The 14,521-nt window shown below is 39.7% G+C and overlaps 1 protein-coding gene across 1 annotated transcript in view; it reads right to left on the bottom strand.

The window, feature by feature from the left end:
* Positions 1 to 1,005: 1,005 nt before the first annotated feature.
* Positions 1,006 to 14,521, bottom strand: part of astn2 (astrotactin 2) — a 443,146-nt gene continuing 429,630 nt past the window's right edge. The window contains exons 21-23 of the mRNA XM_033646535.2: positions 4,899 to 4,999; positions 3,954 to 4,137; positions 1,006 to 1,520 (exon numbers count right to left, since the gene is read on the bottom strand). Of these exons, the coding sequence (XP_033502426.2) occupies positions 1,283 to 1,520; positions 3,954 to 4,137; positions 4,899 to 4,999 (523 nt within the window). The 3' untranslated portion in view covers positions 1,006 to 1,282. The remainder of the gene's footprint in view (positions 1,521 to 3,953; positions 4,138 to 4,898; positions 5,000 to 14,521) is intronic.

Raw genomic sequence — 14,521 nt, 5'->3', positions numbered from 1 at the left:
TATTCATTTTTAGGTCTCATTTTCAGTCACTCATTTGACTATATTATTACCATATTGTGTGTGTAACATCATGTCTTATACTGCTCTGCTTATCCATATAATGCTTAACCTACATTTCTTTCGGCAGAGCTTGATGACTTCTGCTGTGTTGACAAAAGCCACACTCCAGTGACAAGCTTTAACTTATTATTAGATTACAAGCTTTATGTGATCTTGCAGTAATCATTAAATCTAGCTATAGCATCTGATTTCTTTTTTCAGTATCAGTACTGTTGTTGTGTTTAGTCACATACCAAAACCCAACAAATTATGTAAAGCATTTCCTTAAAAGACTTCAGTGTGGCAAAAGCATTGTGTTGTTTTTGTCTTGGGTGCATACTCCACTCTGTTAGGGTCCATTTGTAGTCTGAGATATAAATGTCCTTGAAATCAGTAAATTTTCCATAGCATTAAATTTGGATACTACAGTATTAAAAAGAGAGATGACAAAAGGATTCCTAGATTTCTGCAATGAAATCAGCACTGAATTGAAAGTCTATGAATGAATATGATGTTTGAATGCCACCCACTCCGTCTTTGCATAATTTCAACAGGCTGGCAGCAGCCTATTGGTCAATCCTGTTACCACACAAAGCCTTGCTATTTCAATTGAATCTATCAAAGGTAATATAAGACTAACTACATAGTTTCTCACTTACTTATTTCAAATTCATGATGAAAAGCTTTTTTTTTTAATTAATGGGAATTTGAAAACAAGAAAGTGATTTTCAAATGGCTTTAACACATTTCAATTTCTCCTTTGAAATAAAGGTAGTAAAGGCAAATAAGTTATGCTATTGGTTTTTTCCTTTTTTTTTTTCTCTTCTGTTCCAGGTAAGCTTCAAAGCACCGAAAAGGAACTACAATATTACATTCAAAGTATTTAAGCCAACCAGTTTTGCTTGGCTGAATGATATTTTACATGTTCACACTGCAGTTTCTCTTTGATATGTGTGATCACTGGCATTTTGCAGTTGAGAAATATGTTCGCTCCAGGTTTTTCTTTTTCTTTTTTTAAAGTCCTCTGTCTCATAATAAAAGTAGGCCACACAAAAATACGTTTTTCGGTAGCTTTAACACAATGTCCAGTGAATTCTGAGGTTTTTTAGGCTCTCCTGGTTTTCAAAATCCACCAGTCACTTGAGAGACACCTGCTGCAGAGTGGGTGACGAGGTACATCAATCAATGATGTCATTTAGCAGGGAAAAGAAAAACAAAACGCCTCCGTCTCCAAACTCCAGTCTCATCGGAGCTTGGTGTTGCTGTATGTGTTACGCTGTACAGAAATTAGCTTTTCCATGCAGGTGGTGCGACTGTCATGTATAGAGCCGTGCCATGTGTTACTGGGAAGTCGACCCTCTTCGCTCCGGCAGTAGACATACGCCATGGTGTCGGTGCGGCTCTGGATGTGGGTGCTACGCAGGAGGGACCGGCAGTAGTGGCTAATCTTCTCCACCCTATGTAGTATCAGGTTGGCTTTTCTATTAAAGGAGAAAACAAGAGAATTCAAGCTCAACATCACACAAATGTAATTTAATGAATCCAATCAACAGTTGCCCTCAAGTTTAAATAGACATCCAGAAAAAGAAAGAAAACAATATAGGGCATTGTTTCTTCATTTGCACCTCCGCTGGCTTTGTGTCTGCACGAAAGCACAGCTTTAAATGTTACCAGGATTGAAAGAATTGCAACTGTGTCTCTCCTGTCACTCTGAATGGACTGCCAGTCTGGATCAAAACCACCACATGCAATTGCATTTTGAATTCTTGGGTACTGACTCTGATGAACACTACACCAGAGGCAGCTGTCTAGAGTGAGTGAAACTAAGAGTTTTCTCCCCAGGTCCAGAGTCTGGGGCTGCTGTTTACAACATGAAGGAGCCATATGTCAGGTCAGCTCAAGTTAGAAAAGATGCCTCACAATACACACACACACACACACACACACATGCACGGATCTATTCCATACTTGCAAAACAAAAACACACCTACAGAACACACCTACAGTATTGAAAGCTGTTAAGCTCATATGGATACTGAAATGAGGAAAACACACGCAGAGAAGGGCAAAATTCCATTTGTTTTGAAAAGCAGTGTCTGCTGAGCATCAACATCTGTCTTTAGTTAAGCAAGGAGTACAGACATCCTTTTCACTTATTTGCTGAAAAGGGGGGGGGGGGGGGGGGGCATTTTCTCATTTCCCTTAAATTCTTACGTCTGAAACAACAGAATACCAAACACATAATCAAGGGAGGCATGCAAGCATGTGAGCTATGGGCAAATTAAACGCATTCAATGCCATTAGTGATGACAAACAAGGAAAAAAAAAAAGAAAAAACAATACAAAATATTATCTCTGCATGATATTTCAGGTTGCAACTTAGGCTAAGCGAAGATTTGGCTGCATGTGATTTAAGTAACTGGATCTTAAGTAACTGATTACAACACAAACACAGTTGCAAGGGAATGCTGCCCAGAACTGAAAACAACCTCAAATCAAAGACACTGATATGTGGAAATAGAAAAAATACATTGCAGTACAAAATAATAGTTGTGTTTACAGTGAAGGTAAAAAAAAAACTAACTATGTATCACAGCATGTCCAGAGAACAATATAATTATGAAAGCAGCTAGTGTTCAGTTGTAACAATGCTGGTGGACATTTGGGGGCTCCTGGGATTGTCGGCTCCTGGAGGAGAGCTGACTGTGCTTACGTTTCACTTAGCCATTCTGTTACCTTTTAAAAGGCACCACCAATAGAGCCTGCTTGTAAATTACCCCAACGAGGCTCAACCCTGCCAACTTCAGGCAGTAAATAATCCGTGCTCGCTCATCCAAAAGCCCCCCCGCACCCTCCACCACCCTCCTCCCCGTAGGTGCCCACACACAAACACACCATCCGACCACCCCAATCCCCATATTTAAGTCCCGATGGCCAACCCGTGCCTCCCACCCCCCTTCACCAATCAGAGAGAAGCATAATCTTCCTACAGACCAAAGTTATTTCACGATTATTATATTATTTATGGCTTGAAAGGAGTGCTTCCAGGCAGTGGGGGTGGACAAACCAAAACATTGGGCCGTAACTTAAGATCCTGTGTTGCTATCATCAGCGCTGGACCAACTTCCTTGTCAGACTTGCATACATGAATGTTTTTGTTCTACACTTTTTTTTTTTTAAGTTTTTTTTTATGCTTCCTCTCTTGCAGTTTCGTTAGTCGGTGAGCTTCCCTTTTTCTCCATGTTGTCGTAATGTCTCAGTGTCTGCTCACACAGCAAAACAATCAATGAGCGCGGGGGTCCCCATCATGAGGGTCATGGCTGAGGGGATGTCAGGGTCGCATGTTGTGGACATGGAGGGATGTTTTTTTTTATGAGAAAGAAGAGGAAATGGAGTTGGAAGTTGAGTTAGTGTTAGCTGACTATCAAATTTAGTGTTTGGCTTGGCTGTCAAACACTGTTTTGGCATCACCATGGTAATGCGAGGAGCAACTGTAACCCCAGAGTTTTCACGGTGACCTTGCCCACTTGCTTTCCAGTAGAAGCACTTTGGAAAGCAGGGGGAAAAAAAAGGAGGGGGACGGGGCAATTGTGCAATGGTGCTCCAGCTTAGAGGGGGTGCAGACCATGCCATGAGAAATGGCTTAATGGTCTGAATCTGGCAGCACCAGTTCAGTCAGCTTTGGCTTTTGTTATGTAAGAAACCTCAGGGTGACTGTAATTGATCCTACACAACACGATGACATCATCAAACAAGATGACAAGCACACTTGGATAAATAGTGGCAGACTGAAAAAAAAAGGACATTTCTAGACAAGAAAACAACTGTTACATATAAAATCCTTAGACAACAGGTATTTAAAACCTCTTCTAAGCCTGCATGAGAAAACTGTGCTACTGCCCAGATCTTCTCACCTGGGGCCCAGCTCATCTTCACTACGCCAGACAAAGTCTCCAAACTTCTCATAGTGGGAATTGTAGTGGTGCTGGACTCTGTATAGCAGTGGAGGAGGGATCTCCATCAGTGTGTTGTAGGCCATCTGCTGCTCCTTGCCACTGGTGTAGCCATTATACAAGTTGTACACCTTGTCTGCTATCTCTGTGAGGGAGCAAGAGACAGACGAGAGACACATGGATAGCCAGGGGAAAGACGGGATTTAGCAAATAAGCAGATAAAAATGTGTGACAGCAATCTGACAGAGAACCTCAACAATTTGGGTACTTCCTAGAGACATATGGAAAAAAAAGGATTGCGGAAATCAACAAAGCATATGCTGATCTGTGCCCCTAATATAGGCCAGCTTTAAATACCATTCCCATAATGCACCTCGACGTAGTCTATCTGCCTGGCAAACGCCACATGATCACTAAATTGACTTTGACATGTGAAATTGGTGGAGTGCCCCTTTACAGTGTGCAGCAGCTTGTTTTAATAACCATGATATGTAATCAAGCATGCACACATTGTGAGAGTAGTTGTGATGAAAGAAGTCTGTACGTGAATCCTGACCTCCTTTCTGGAGTTCTGCTTTTTTGAGCTGAGATACGTAAAACCTGACAATCTAACTGATCAGTAGTGTATTTTGAATTTACACAGTTAATCTTTTAAAATTGAGTCTGACTTGCAAACATAGAGAAAAACTGAAAGAAAAGCACAATTTTGACTTAGATGAAAGGGTGCGATGCCAAAAATGTATATGTACATGTACAAAATTGTGTTTGATGTTGAGATTTTAGTGATGAACTCTGTGGGTAAGCATCTATTAAGGTAAACTGTGATTATGTGAAAGGATGTAAGAGATGTGCCAAATTTGGAAACAAAAGAAGTACAAGAGAAAAAAAATCAAAAGATGAGAGTACCTTCGGCTCGGCTGTCATCCACCATTGGACAAGATGTCCGTACGGAGACAAAGCTTGACTCAGAGTGGGTCCCTCGGCTATCCACTGCATGGAGAGTAAACCTGAAAACGACAAATAAAAAAGCAACAAAAGCATGTTTATTACTTGTAACCAACATCCCAAGACCGGTACAAAAAGTGGCAAGACTTTGCAGGAAATACGCACAAAAACAGCTTGAAACCATATCCAGTGTACCCTTGACCAAGATATGTAAAATTCTAACTATATAATGATTGGCAGTTTGGATATGCTGACACAGCCTTTAAATGGTTAAATTTTTTACAGGTTTGCAGGATAATGTGCTTGATGAGATACTGGTCTTGCTAGGTGATATATTTGATCAGATATAACCATACACTGACATCACATACTTCTTCAGAAAATGTCTGGTGAATAAGGAGCCAGGGATTGTGGGATTTAATTATATCTGAAAATGAGTGCAGCCAGTACCACAGTGGCAGAGGAGACAGGAGTAGAGGGGCATCTGGCTCGACTCCAAGCGCTCCGTAAGGACAAAGTTCCTCTCTTTGGAAATGTCAAACATCAGAATTTTTTGGGTTCCATGACAGACGTCAGGGCCACTCAGTACCCTGATAAGATACCACAGTGAACAGTTCAAGACATTGCAATAGGAGACGGGACACACTGAGAAAATGCAACGCATCACAAGTAGGCCTAATCCGGGGCCACACGGCTCGGAATAGAAAACAAATGACCTTTACATGTCCTTTTGAAAATGCCAATCGGTGTACTTCTGAATAAAAAGAAGTACAAGGACAAACTAGTCATATTCAGTCTAAACTAGAATTACTACCTCACCGTTGTATGCCTTTGCCAACCAGTGAAGTTGCAGTATACATTCACATCTGTCCAGACTCATATAATGTATATGGACGTAGAAGGAATTTAATAAAAAGGGTATTAAGTGGGTTTTTTGGCGAAATGGATGTTATGATTCCAGTGAATAAGGTCCAGTAGGAAACATACTGTCCTCACTTGGAGACTATTTTTTAAAGAGGACTGATAGAGAGCTTCCACACATGGTGCAACGACAATCACCTGAAACTATATATCAGCCAAACCAATGAGCTTGTGATGGACTGCCAGGGCAGGAGGCTCAGTGTCCTGGTTGTCACTCTGGGAGAGGAAGTGAAGAGGAGGTTTGACATTTGGAATATAAAATGTCATCACTTCATTATTTCATGTAATTACACATTTGTGTGAAATTTTGTCATAATTAGCATACAAATTGATCTGTGATTTTTGAAGTCACAGTGGCCTTGACCTTTGACCATCAAAAACTAATCTGTTTATTCTTGAGTCCAAGTGGATATTTTTGCCAGATGTAATGAAATTCCCTTCAGGTGTTCCAGAGATATCACGTTCACAAGGATATGATGGACATGGGGTCACAGTGACCTTGACCTTTAATAATACTAATGCTATTACTAATACTAATACTACTACTACTGCTGCTGATAATAATAATAATAATAATAGTAACAATAATTATAAAAACGGTACACAAACAACAATAAAATCAGTCCAAAAACAGCTTTATTGAACAAAAGGAACTACATACAAGAAAAAAAAATAGTTATTCATTATTATAATAATTATTCAATAATAATAATTATAATAATTCCTTTTGTTTCATTGAACAAAATGAGCTACATATGAGAAAGTAAATAAGCAAAATAAAACAAATTGAAATTATCAACAGAATCAACAGAATAAAGGTTAATCCAATGCCTGTGCATTCAAACAGGTTCCAAGAAGTGACTTAACAGATTAAAGATGAAAGTGAATTGATATTTGTGTGAAATGTTGTCAGAATCAGCATATGTAATCATGTGTTATAGCCAGAAATGTGTTTTTTGAGGTCACAGTGACCTTGACCTTTGACCACCAAAATCTGATCAGTGTATCCTTGGGTCCAAGTGGACATTTGCGCCAGATGTAATGAAATTCCCTTCAGATGTTCCTGAGATATCTCACTCACGAGAATGAGATGGGTGTGAGGTCACAGTGACCTTGACTTTAAAAAAAATAGTAAATCATTATTATAATAATTATATTATTTAATAATAATGATAATTCCTTTTGTTTCATTGAACAAAATGAGCTACATATGAGAAAGTAAATAACTAAAATAAAAGAAAATAAAATAATCAACAGAATAGAAGTTAAAAGAATGCTTTTATACACAAACAGGTTCTAAGAAGTGACTTAACAGGAGAGATAAAAGTGAATTGAGGCCACAAACCCTGGGAAAACACACTTATAAAAATATGTTTGTGAGAGGGATTTAAGGATAAGGGCCTTGCTAGTCTGATCTCCTCAGGGAGGCTGTTCCAAAAAGAGAGGAAGCCCTAACATAGAAGGCCCGCTCACCCTTGGTCCTCCACCTACAGATTGTGGAATGGCTAACCTTGGCTGATGACCTCTGGCTGCCACCAAGATCTGCAATATACTTAGGTGCGAGTACAAAGCGGGCCTTTAAAGTAAACAATAATATCTGAAAAACAATTCTAAAATATACTGGGAGCCTATGAAGAAGCTAAAATAATGTGCTCTCTGAGTCTGCTGCTGCACTTTGGACAACCTGTAATTTGTGTAAAGTGTTGACTCAGACATGTATAAAGACAGTTTCAATAGTCCAAACAAGAGTAAATAAAAGCAGTCTCTAGATTTCTACAAGGTAAAATTGAACTGTTCTTGCAGAGTCTCCTGAGCTGAGGAAAACTAGAATGGTAAACCTTAATTTTTTGGGCTATACCTTGGGACCACCTTTGACCACCAAAATCTGATCAGTTCATCCTTGAGTCCAAGTGGATGTTTGTGCCAAATCTGAAGAAATTCCCTCAAGACGTTTCTGAGATATTCATGCAAATGGAATGGATAGACAGACAACCCTAAAACCTAATGCCTCAAGGGTGGCGCGGATTAAGCCACCAATATTGTCAGCTGCAAGTAAAGAGAATGCGGTTCTCATGAACATGCATGGCAAATTGCCGCTGACATCTTGGTGAACGCTGAACTTTTAACTTGCCACTGCAGCTCTCTGTGACCATGGCAACCACAGGAATCACACTAAGGAAAAACACAGGAGCTACTTTTATTGGCCTTCGAGTTTCCTGAATTATGTTGTATTCGTTGCTCCTTTAAAACATGTAAATATGACGAACACATTATATATAGGCTAGACATTAAATCTTCATTTGTATCAAAGACTATAGATTTAGTTATAGAAAATACACACTATATGGACAGAACTGCATGTACACCCAAATATTATGCCCATAAGTGATTGCTGACCATCTCATTCAAAAAACATGTGCACTAACTTAGAGTTGGTGTGTCCACAAAACTGGCCAAGGGTAATGTAGATGTGGACTGGCTGAGGCCATCAAGCCAAACCTGTGGCCAATGAACCCATTAGCTCCAAATGAGGGAAACCTATATACGGTTGTGCAGAAGTTTCAACAGTATTTGAAATAAAAACAAAGTTGTTAAGAGAAAAATGACATAAAGAATGAAGAAAACAAATAAGAAAAAAATGGATGCAAACCTCATTAAAGAAATTATGGACTTCAAAGTCCATAACTGTTCTCAATAAATAGGGCTTCAGTAAATACCAGAGCTATAACATAAAGAGATGGCCTCAACAGTTGTGCTCAATGGTAAGTATTGATGTTATCACCATAACTAAATGTGTTTTGTTATATTAAGATTAAATCAAGCGTTTTTAACCAGATGGAGTTCTTCACTTTATTTACTGAAGAAGAAAAGCCAATCAAGAACATTTGGCAAAGGTAGTGCTATCAGCCGATGATCTTTGAGGACATGCAATGCAGTAGTCTTGGTTCTCACTGTGGTGTAAAAATGATACACCATGAAGTGGTAAGCTGCAATTGATCTTTCGCTAAGCCCCACCTCTTTGTGATGGTCCAACAAGCTGTTGAAGTAAGCATGGAGCCCACACTGTAAATAACTGCACTCTCTGAAAAAAAAACATATTTCTGGAAAAATGAAACAGTGATTCCAGAGAGAAGCAGACAGAGGGGTCTACAGTCTGTGTTTGAAGGATATATCCAGGATGTCAAACTGACTCAGCAGCAACAACAGGTTAAAAAGACAAAGACAGTTAGAAGCTAAAGCCGAACTATAGGCTACAGATCAGATCAGATGATCGCAACAGAAGACAATGAATATAAAGGGAAACTTTGCTGATATTGAACCAGCTGTGTGGCATCGCAGTGTGTGCAGATGAACAACGTTTGGCTTCGCCCCCGTGCCGCTGCCAGCACCTGGACCCCCGCTGCCAGATGGGCAGGGATCTCCAGGGAAAGTCGAACAACGTTCATCTGCGTACAATGCGATGACACACAGCTGGTTGGATATCAGCAAAATTTCCCTGCTTCCCTTCACTGGTTCCTGTACAGCAGGGTCGGTCTCTTTTTCACTGTTATATTCATTAAAAAGCAAAAGCAGCATGTGTATACATTCAGTAGGCTATATCTTCAGCAGCTAGCTAGCTAACCCCACACTTTTCAGGGTTTTACTTTGGTTTATTTTTCCAAACTCTCTAGGTAACGAGTATCATTAACACACGTGTCCCAGGCACAATGTTTAGCTCCAAATCCACAAAACCAGCCTGAAAATGAAGGAAATCTGAACAGATTACATTAAAGTCAATGAGGCACACCCTGCTCTGAGCTGGGGCAATGGTATGTTATGATTGGCCTGTCTGCTTCTGGGGGCGTCACTTAGTGAAGGGTCAATTACTTACCTGAAAACTGACATCTGCAAATGGGTAAGTTGGAAAGGTCACTAAAGTAACCTCAGGGTTTTTTTTGTTTTTTTTACATGAAGACCTAATTAACAAAACAATCTGTCAAATCAAAGCAGTAATTCAGTGAATTCAATTAAAACACTCATGTGATATCTCTTTCACTTGTTGTTCCTGCTTGACCATAGGTCTATGATATACAATAATTTGAATATTTTTTGGCTTCAGATTGCTCAGTGTCCAAATCGTCAAGCAAAGCGGGCCAGTCAAAAGGAAAAGACAGTATACAGTAATTCAATAGAAGTGAGGTCATTTGAATGTCCCATGCAGCTAAATGTACTCACATACCAGGGACTTCTTATGCAGATATCTATTTACCATTGAACTTTCTCTGGTTATAGAGCCATGTGAACTGGTCTGGATGGACCTAATCAATGCATTTGTTTAATGGTTGATTATTTCACATAGTGGGCAGAAGCCTACACCCCTGTAGAAAAGTTTGCAGAGGAGGTGACCAACTGTATTCTTGATTTTGTACACATTTGGTGCACCTCAGAGACTGCTTACAGACCAAGAGACAGTATTTAAAAACCGGGTAGAACACTCATGGGAAACGTTACTTATTTCTCATTATGCTGTACTGTAAATGCTGTCTTGTTTTGTGCATAATGGAATTTAAACCAAACATCAGACTCTGTGAAGCTCCTGGCAGTCAACAAAGCTTATGCTTACCTTACCACCCTCAACCAATGTTGAGAAGCTTAACGGCACCATCCAGAGGTAAGTTGAATACAGACTAAATTAATGACATAAAAATGCCTGCTCTTATGTTATCTAAAGCAGAAATTTTGAGGTCTCTCAACAAACTCCTGCCCACGATTTTTGAGTCAAGGACCAAAAAAAACAGCCCACAACCCAGCATAGCATGTTTGGCAAGGTCACAAGATACTCATCCCAGATGCCAAAAGAGTACAATGTAAGTGGCTGTATTTGTTTTGAAGTCAAGGGGTTGTGGTCATAATTACTTACTTACTAAGTTGGAGATGTTGTCCTAAAAAAACACCAGAGAACAGCAGCAGAAAGAAGGAAAATGGGGACTAATATGCTTCATTCAGAATCACAATGCCTTATTCATCATTATCTTCCTGAGTTTTCTCTAAAATTTGTTCTTGAGAAAGATCCTAAGAAAAGTCTCATAAGATTCATGATGTGTTCTTTAACCACAGAATTGTTCGCACCTGGGTTCTAATAATGACGAATCCCCTTGTCCTCATAAATTGAAAGTGCATGCCAGTTGATTCTAATTAGCATAAGTAAACGTCTAGCCAAGCCCCATAAAAGGACATGAGACTACAGGGCTGTGTCAAGAATGCCCTAAAGAGGGTGGAGCACCAAACTCCAAGCGTTTAAAAAAAAACCCTTTAATAATTCTGAAGAGGAGGTACTCTGCATGAAGTGAACACCAAACAAGCTGTCATAGTTAGTGGCGTCAGAAGGGGATATAAAATAACACACACACAATAATGATGCATGGGATGCTATTAGTTCAGTGAACCCCATATACAGAGAAGGGGCACAACTGATGAAGTTAAAAAGAATAAAAAGGGTCAATCTCAAATTTGAAACCCCCCAAAATATTGCCATTGTAACCAATCTCAGTTCCCACCAGAACACTGCACTCTGAGAACGCAGGGTTACTCGTGGTCCCTAAAGTCTCCAAAAGTAGATCAGGAGCCTTCAGCTATCAGGCTCCTCTCCTGTGGAATCATCTTCCTGTTACGGTCCGGGAGGCAGACACCATCTCCACATTTAAGACTAGACTTAAGACTTTCCTCTTTGATAAAGCTTATAGTTAGGGCTGGCTCAGGCTTGCCTTGTACCAGCCCCTAGTTAGGCTGACTTAGGCCTAGTCTGCCGGAGGACCCCCCTATAATACACTGGGCACCTTCTCTCCTTCTCTCTCGTATTCTATTACTGCATCTTGCTAACTCGGCCATTCTGGATGTCACTAACTCGGCTTCTTCTCCGGAGCCTTTGTGCTCCACTGTCTCTCAGATTAACTCATATCGCAGCGGTGCCTGGACAGCGTGACGTGTGTGGTTGTGCTGCTGCCGTGGTCCTGCCAGATGCCTCCTGCTGCTGCTGCCATCATTAGTCATTAGTCATACTTCTACTGTTATTATACACATATGATTATTATCACACATGTATACTGCCAGATATTAATACATACTTTCAACATATTGTACCACAGTAGCCAGAACTATAACTATAATATTATTACTTTCAATAATGTTGTTGTAACCTACTGTCATTACCTGCATCTCTCTCTCTGTCTCTCTCTCTGTCTCATTGTGTCATGCGGATTACTGTTAATTTATTATGCTGATCTGTTCTGTATGACATCTATTGCACGTCTGTCCGTCCTGGAAGAGGGATCCCTCCTCAGTTGCTCCTCCTGAGGTTTCTACCATTTTTTTTCCCCGTTAAAGGGTTTTTTTTTTGGGGAGTTTTTCCTTATCCGCTGCGAGGGTCATAAGGACAGAGGGATGTTGTATGCTGTAAAGCCCTGTGAGGCAAATTGTGATTTGTGATATTGGGCTTTATAAATAAAATTGATTGATTGAATTGATTGAGTTCTAGCTCAATAGGGTAGACACTGGGTGGTACAGAAACGGTATCAGTGTATCAGTTCACTATCACATGGACCAGTTATCAGGTTCTAGGTTCGGTACGGGAGGAGGGAGTGTTTTGTAATATGCATTAAGTAGCAAGAGTAAAATCACACAAACAGGTAAGTTTAAAAACACGTTACTGTATTAATTATTTGTGTAACAAATAATAAACATTTGTCACAATAAACAATGAGGTCTTTCCCTTTCTTCAACAATGTTATTCACACTGTGACCAAAAACAAAAAAAAAACCAAAACCTATTATTGTTAGTGACTTTTAGTTCTTAATGTGTTAAAGATCTACTTTAAGTTTACCCTGTGCTAATTTTAACCCTACAGTTAAGCTATGCTTTAAGATTGTCAACACAATGAGTTTTTAAATTTTTTAACAATGTACCCTTTAAAATGAAATGAATTTATCAAAATGCCCTTTAAAGTGCTTATCAAAATACCTCTAAAAGCTGAATATCAATTTACAACACTTCAACAAACAATGAAATCAAATACAAATTCAACACAATAAAATTACAGTATGCTCCTTTAAAGCATGAACAGTTTCTCTCTTAATGTCCTTTAACAATGAAGTCTGCAAGAACCAAAATCCCTCAGTGTCATGGCAGAAATCAGTCCCACCAGAATGATGATGGAAACAACAGCTCAGATATCTCAGAATCGTCTCATCAATAAGCTTGGCTCGCCACGACTGCTGAACTCTACTACCACTGTTGCAGCGCAGAGGAGCAGCAGAAGAAGTCCACACTCTTGAAAACACACCAATCTAGCTTCAACAGGGACAATGAAAAAGACCCGGCCTGCAATAGGCCAAAAGGCCCTTTAAACTTTAACACACACATCTAGAGTCTTAAACGGCTTAAATTATGGCATTTCTTACTCTGCTTCTCATTAATGTTCATTAAATCAACTATATACATGACAACTGATCAGAAATAACATTAAAATATTTTTCTGACAAACATTTCTGCATGAATTATTTGCTCCGACCGCACAATATTACTCTCACTCTTTAATTCACTGCCACCGCGGTATAAAAAAAATAAAAACACAGCTGGGGGGGGGGGGGGGGTACAGCGCATGGCCTTACACACGGCATGTACAGAAATAATGCAAGCTCAAATTAGCATTTTCGCAATTATTTAACAGTAAACAACAGGTCGGTACCAACTAATTCATTCACAAAATTACCAATAAAATTCACTCACCAGAAAAGTTCTGTCATAGGCACACACTCCAACTTGTAAAGGAGCACGGCTCACAAACTCCAGGTTTTTGTCCACTTTGCAGAGACAGGTGACATGAGGACAGAGTAAATAGCGTTTTTAGATATCTAACTTCACAAAGCAATAGCTCTTGCTCGACTTTAAACAGCTAATATGACTGCTGTTAGCAAACACAGTGGCAACAAGTTAGCTAACACTCACGTTTTCTCCTCAGCTCGACGGCGACACGATGTCTCCACTTAATTCGACGAACGGCCAAAAAGGGAAACTTTATCCACTCAACCTCTCCAGCAAAAAAGTAAAATATCAATTTCTCCAGTATAATCCAACACGTAAATCCTCAGAGCAATCCTGTGCGTCTGTGTCTGATCCGCTCGCGCAGCAGAGAGTTAATCGGAAATGCAAGTGAGCTTAATTGACACGGAGCGAGCTGGGCTCTGATTGGCTGGTGAGGGATCTCAGCCCTGTATCACGCACAGATCACCTGAACTCGCCCAGTTCAGCGCTATTCTCCTCCCATGTCACCTGAATCTTTACAAACATCACAAACTGAACACATTAAGCACTTTCACCTCCAATGAAATTAAATAAAACATTTTTAGATTAATGATTTTAACCCTTTTTAGAATGAATTAATCAATTTCTAATTTATTTCTGCATGGAAAATATGAGTTTTACCATTATCATTTTTAACTGACATTTTTGGATTACAATGTAATATTTAATGTCTGATAACCTGGGTTACACCATATATAAACAAAGAGACACTGACTACTGGAGGAAGCAGGCTTGTCCTCACCACCTGCTATAGGGCCGTTCACAACAGATTTCCAGAGCCTGGCACCAGGGAGGGAATTGTAAAGTGATGTAAGTCATATTT

Source organism: Epinephelus lanceolatus, chromosome 19 (genome assembly GCF_041903045.1).
Source record: "Epinephelus lanceolatus isolate andai-2023 chromosome 19, ASM4190304v1, whole genome shotgun sequence".
NCBI lineage: Eukaryota > Metazoa > Chordata > Actinopteri > Perciformes > Serranidae > Epinephelus > Epinephelus lanceolatus.
Note: the sequence above shows the minus strand (reverse complement) of the source record. Positions and strands in the feature narration are given on the sequence as shown.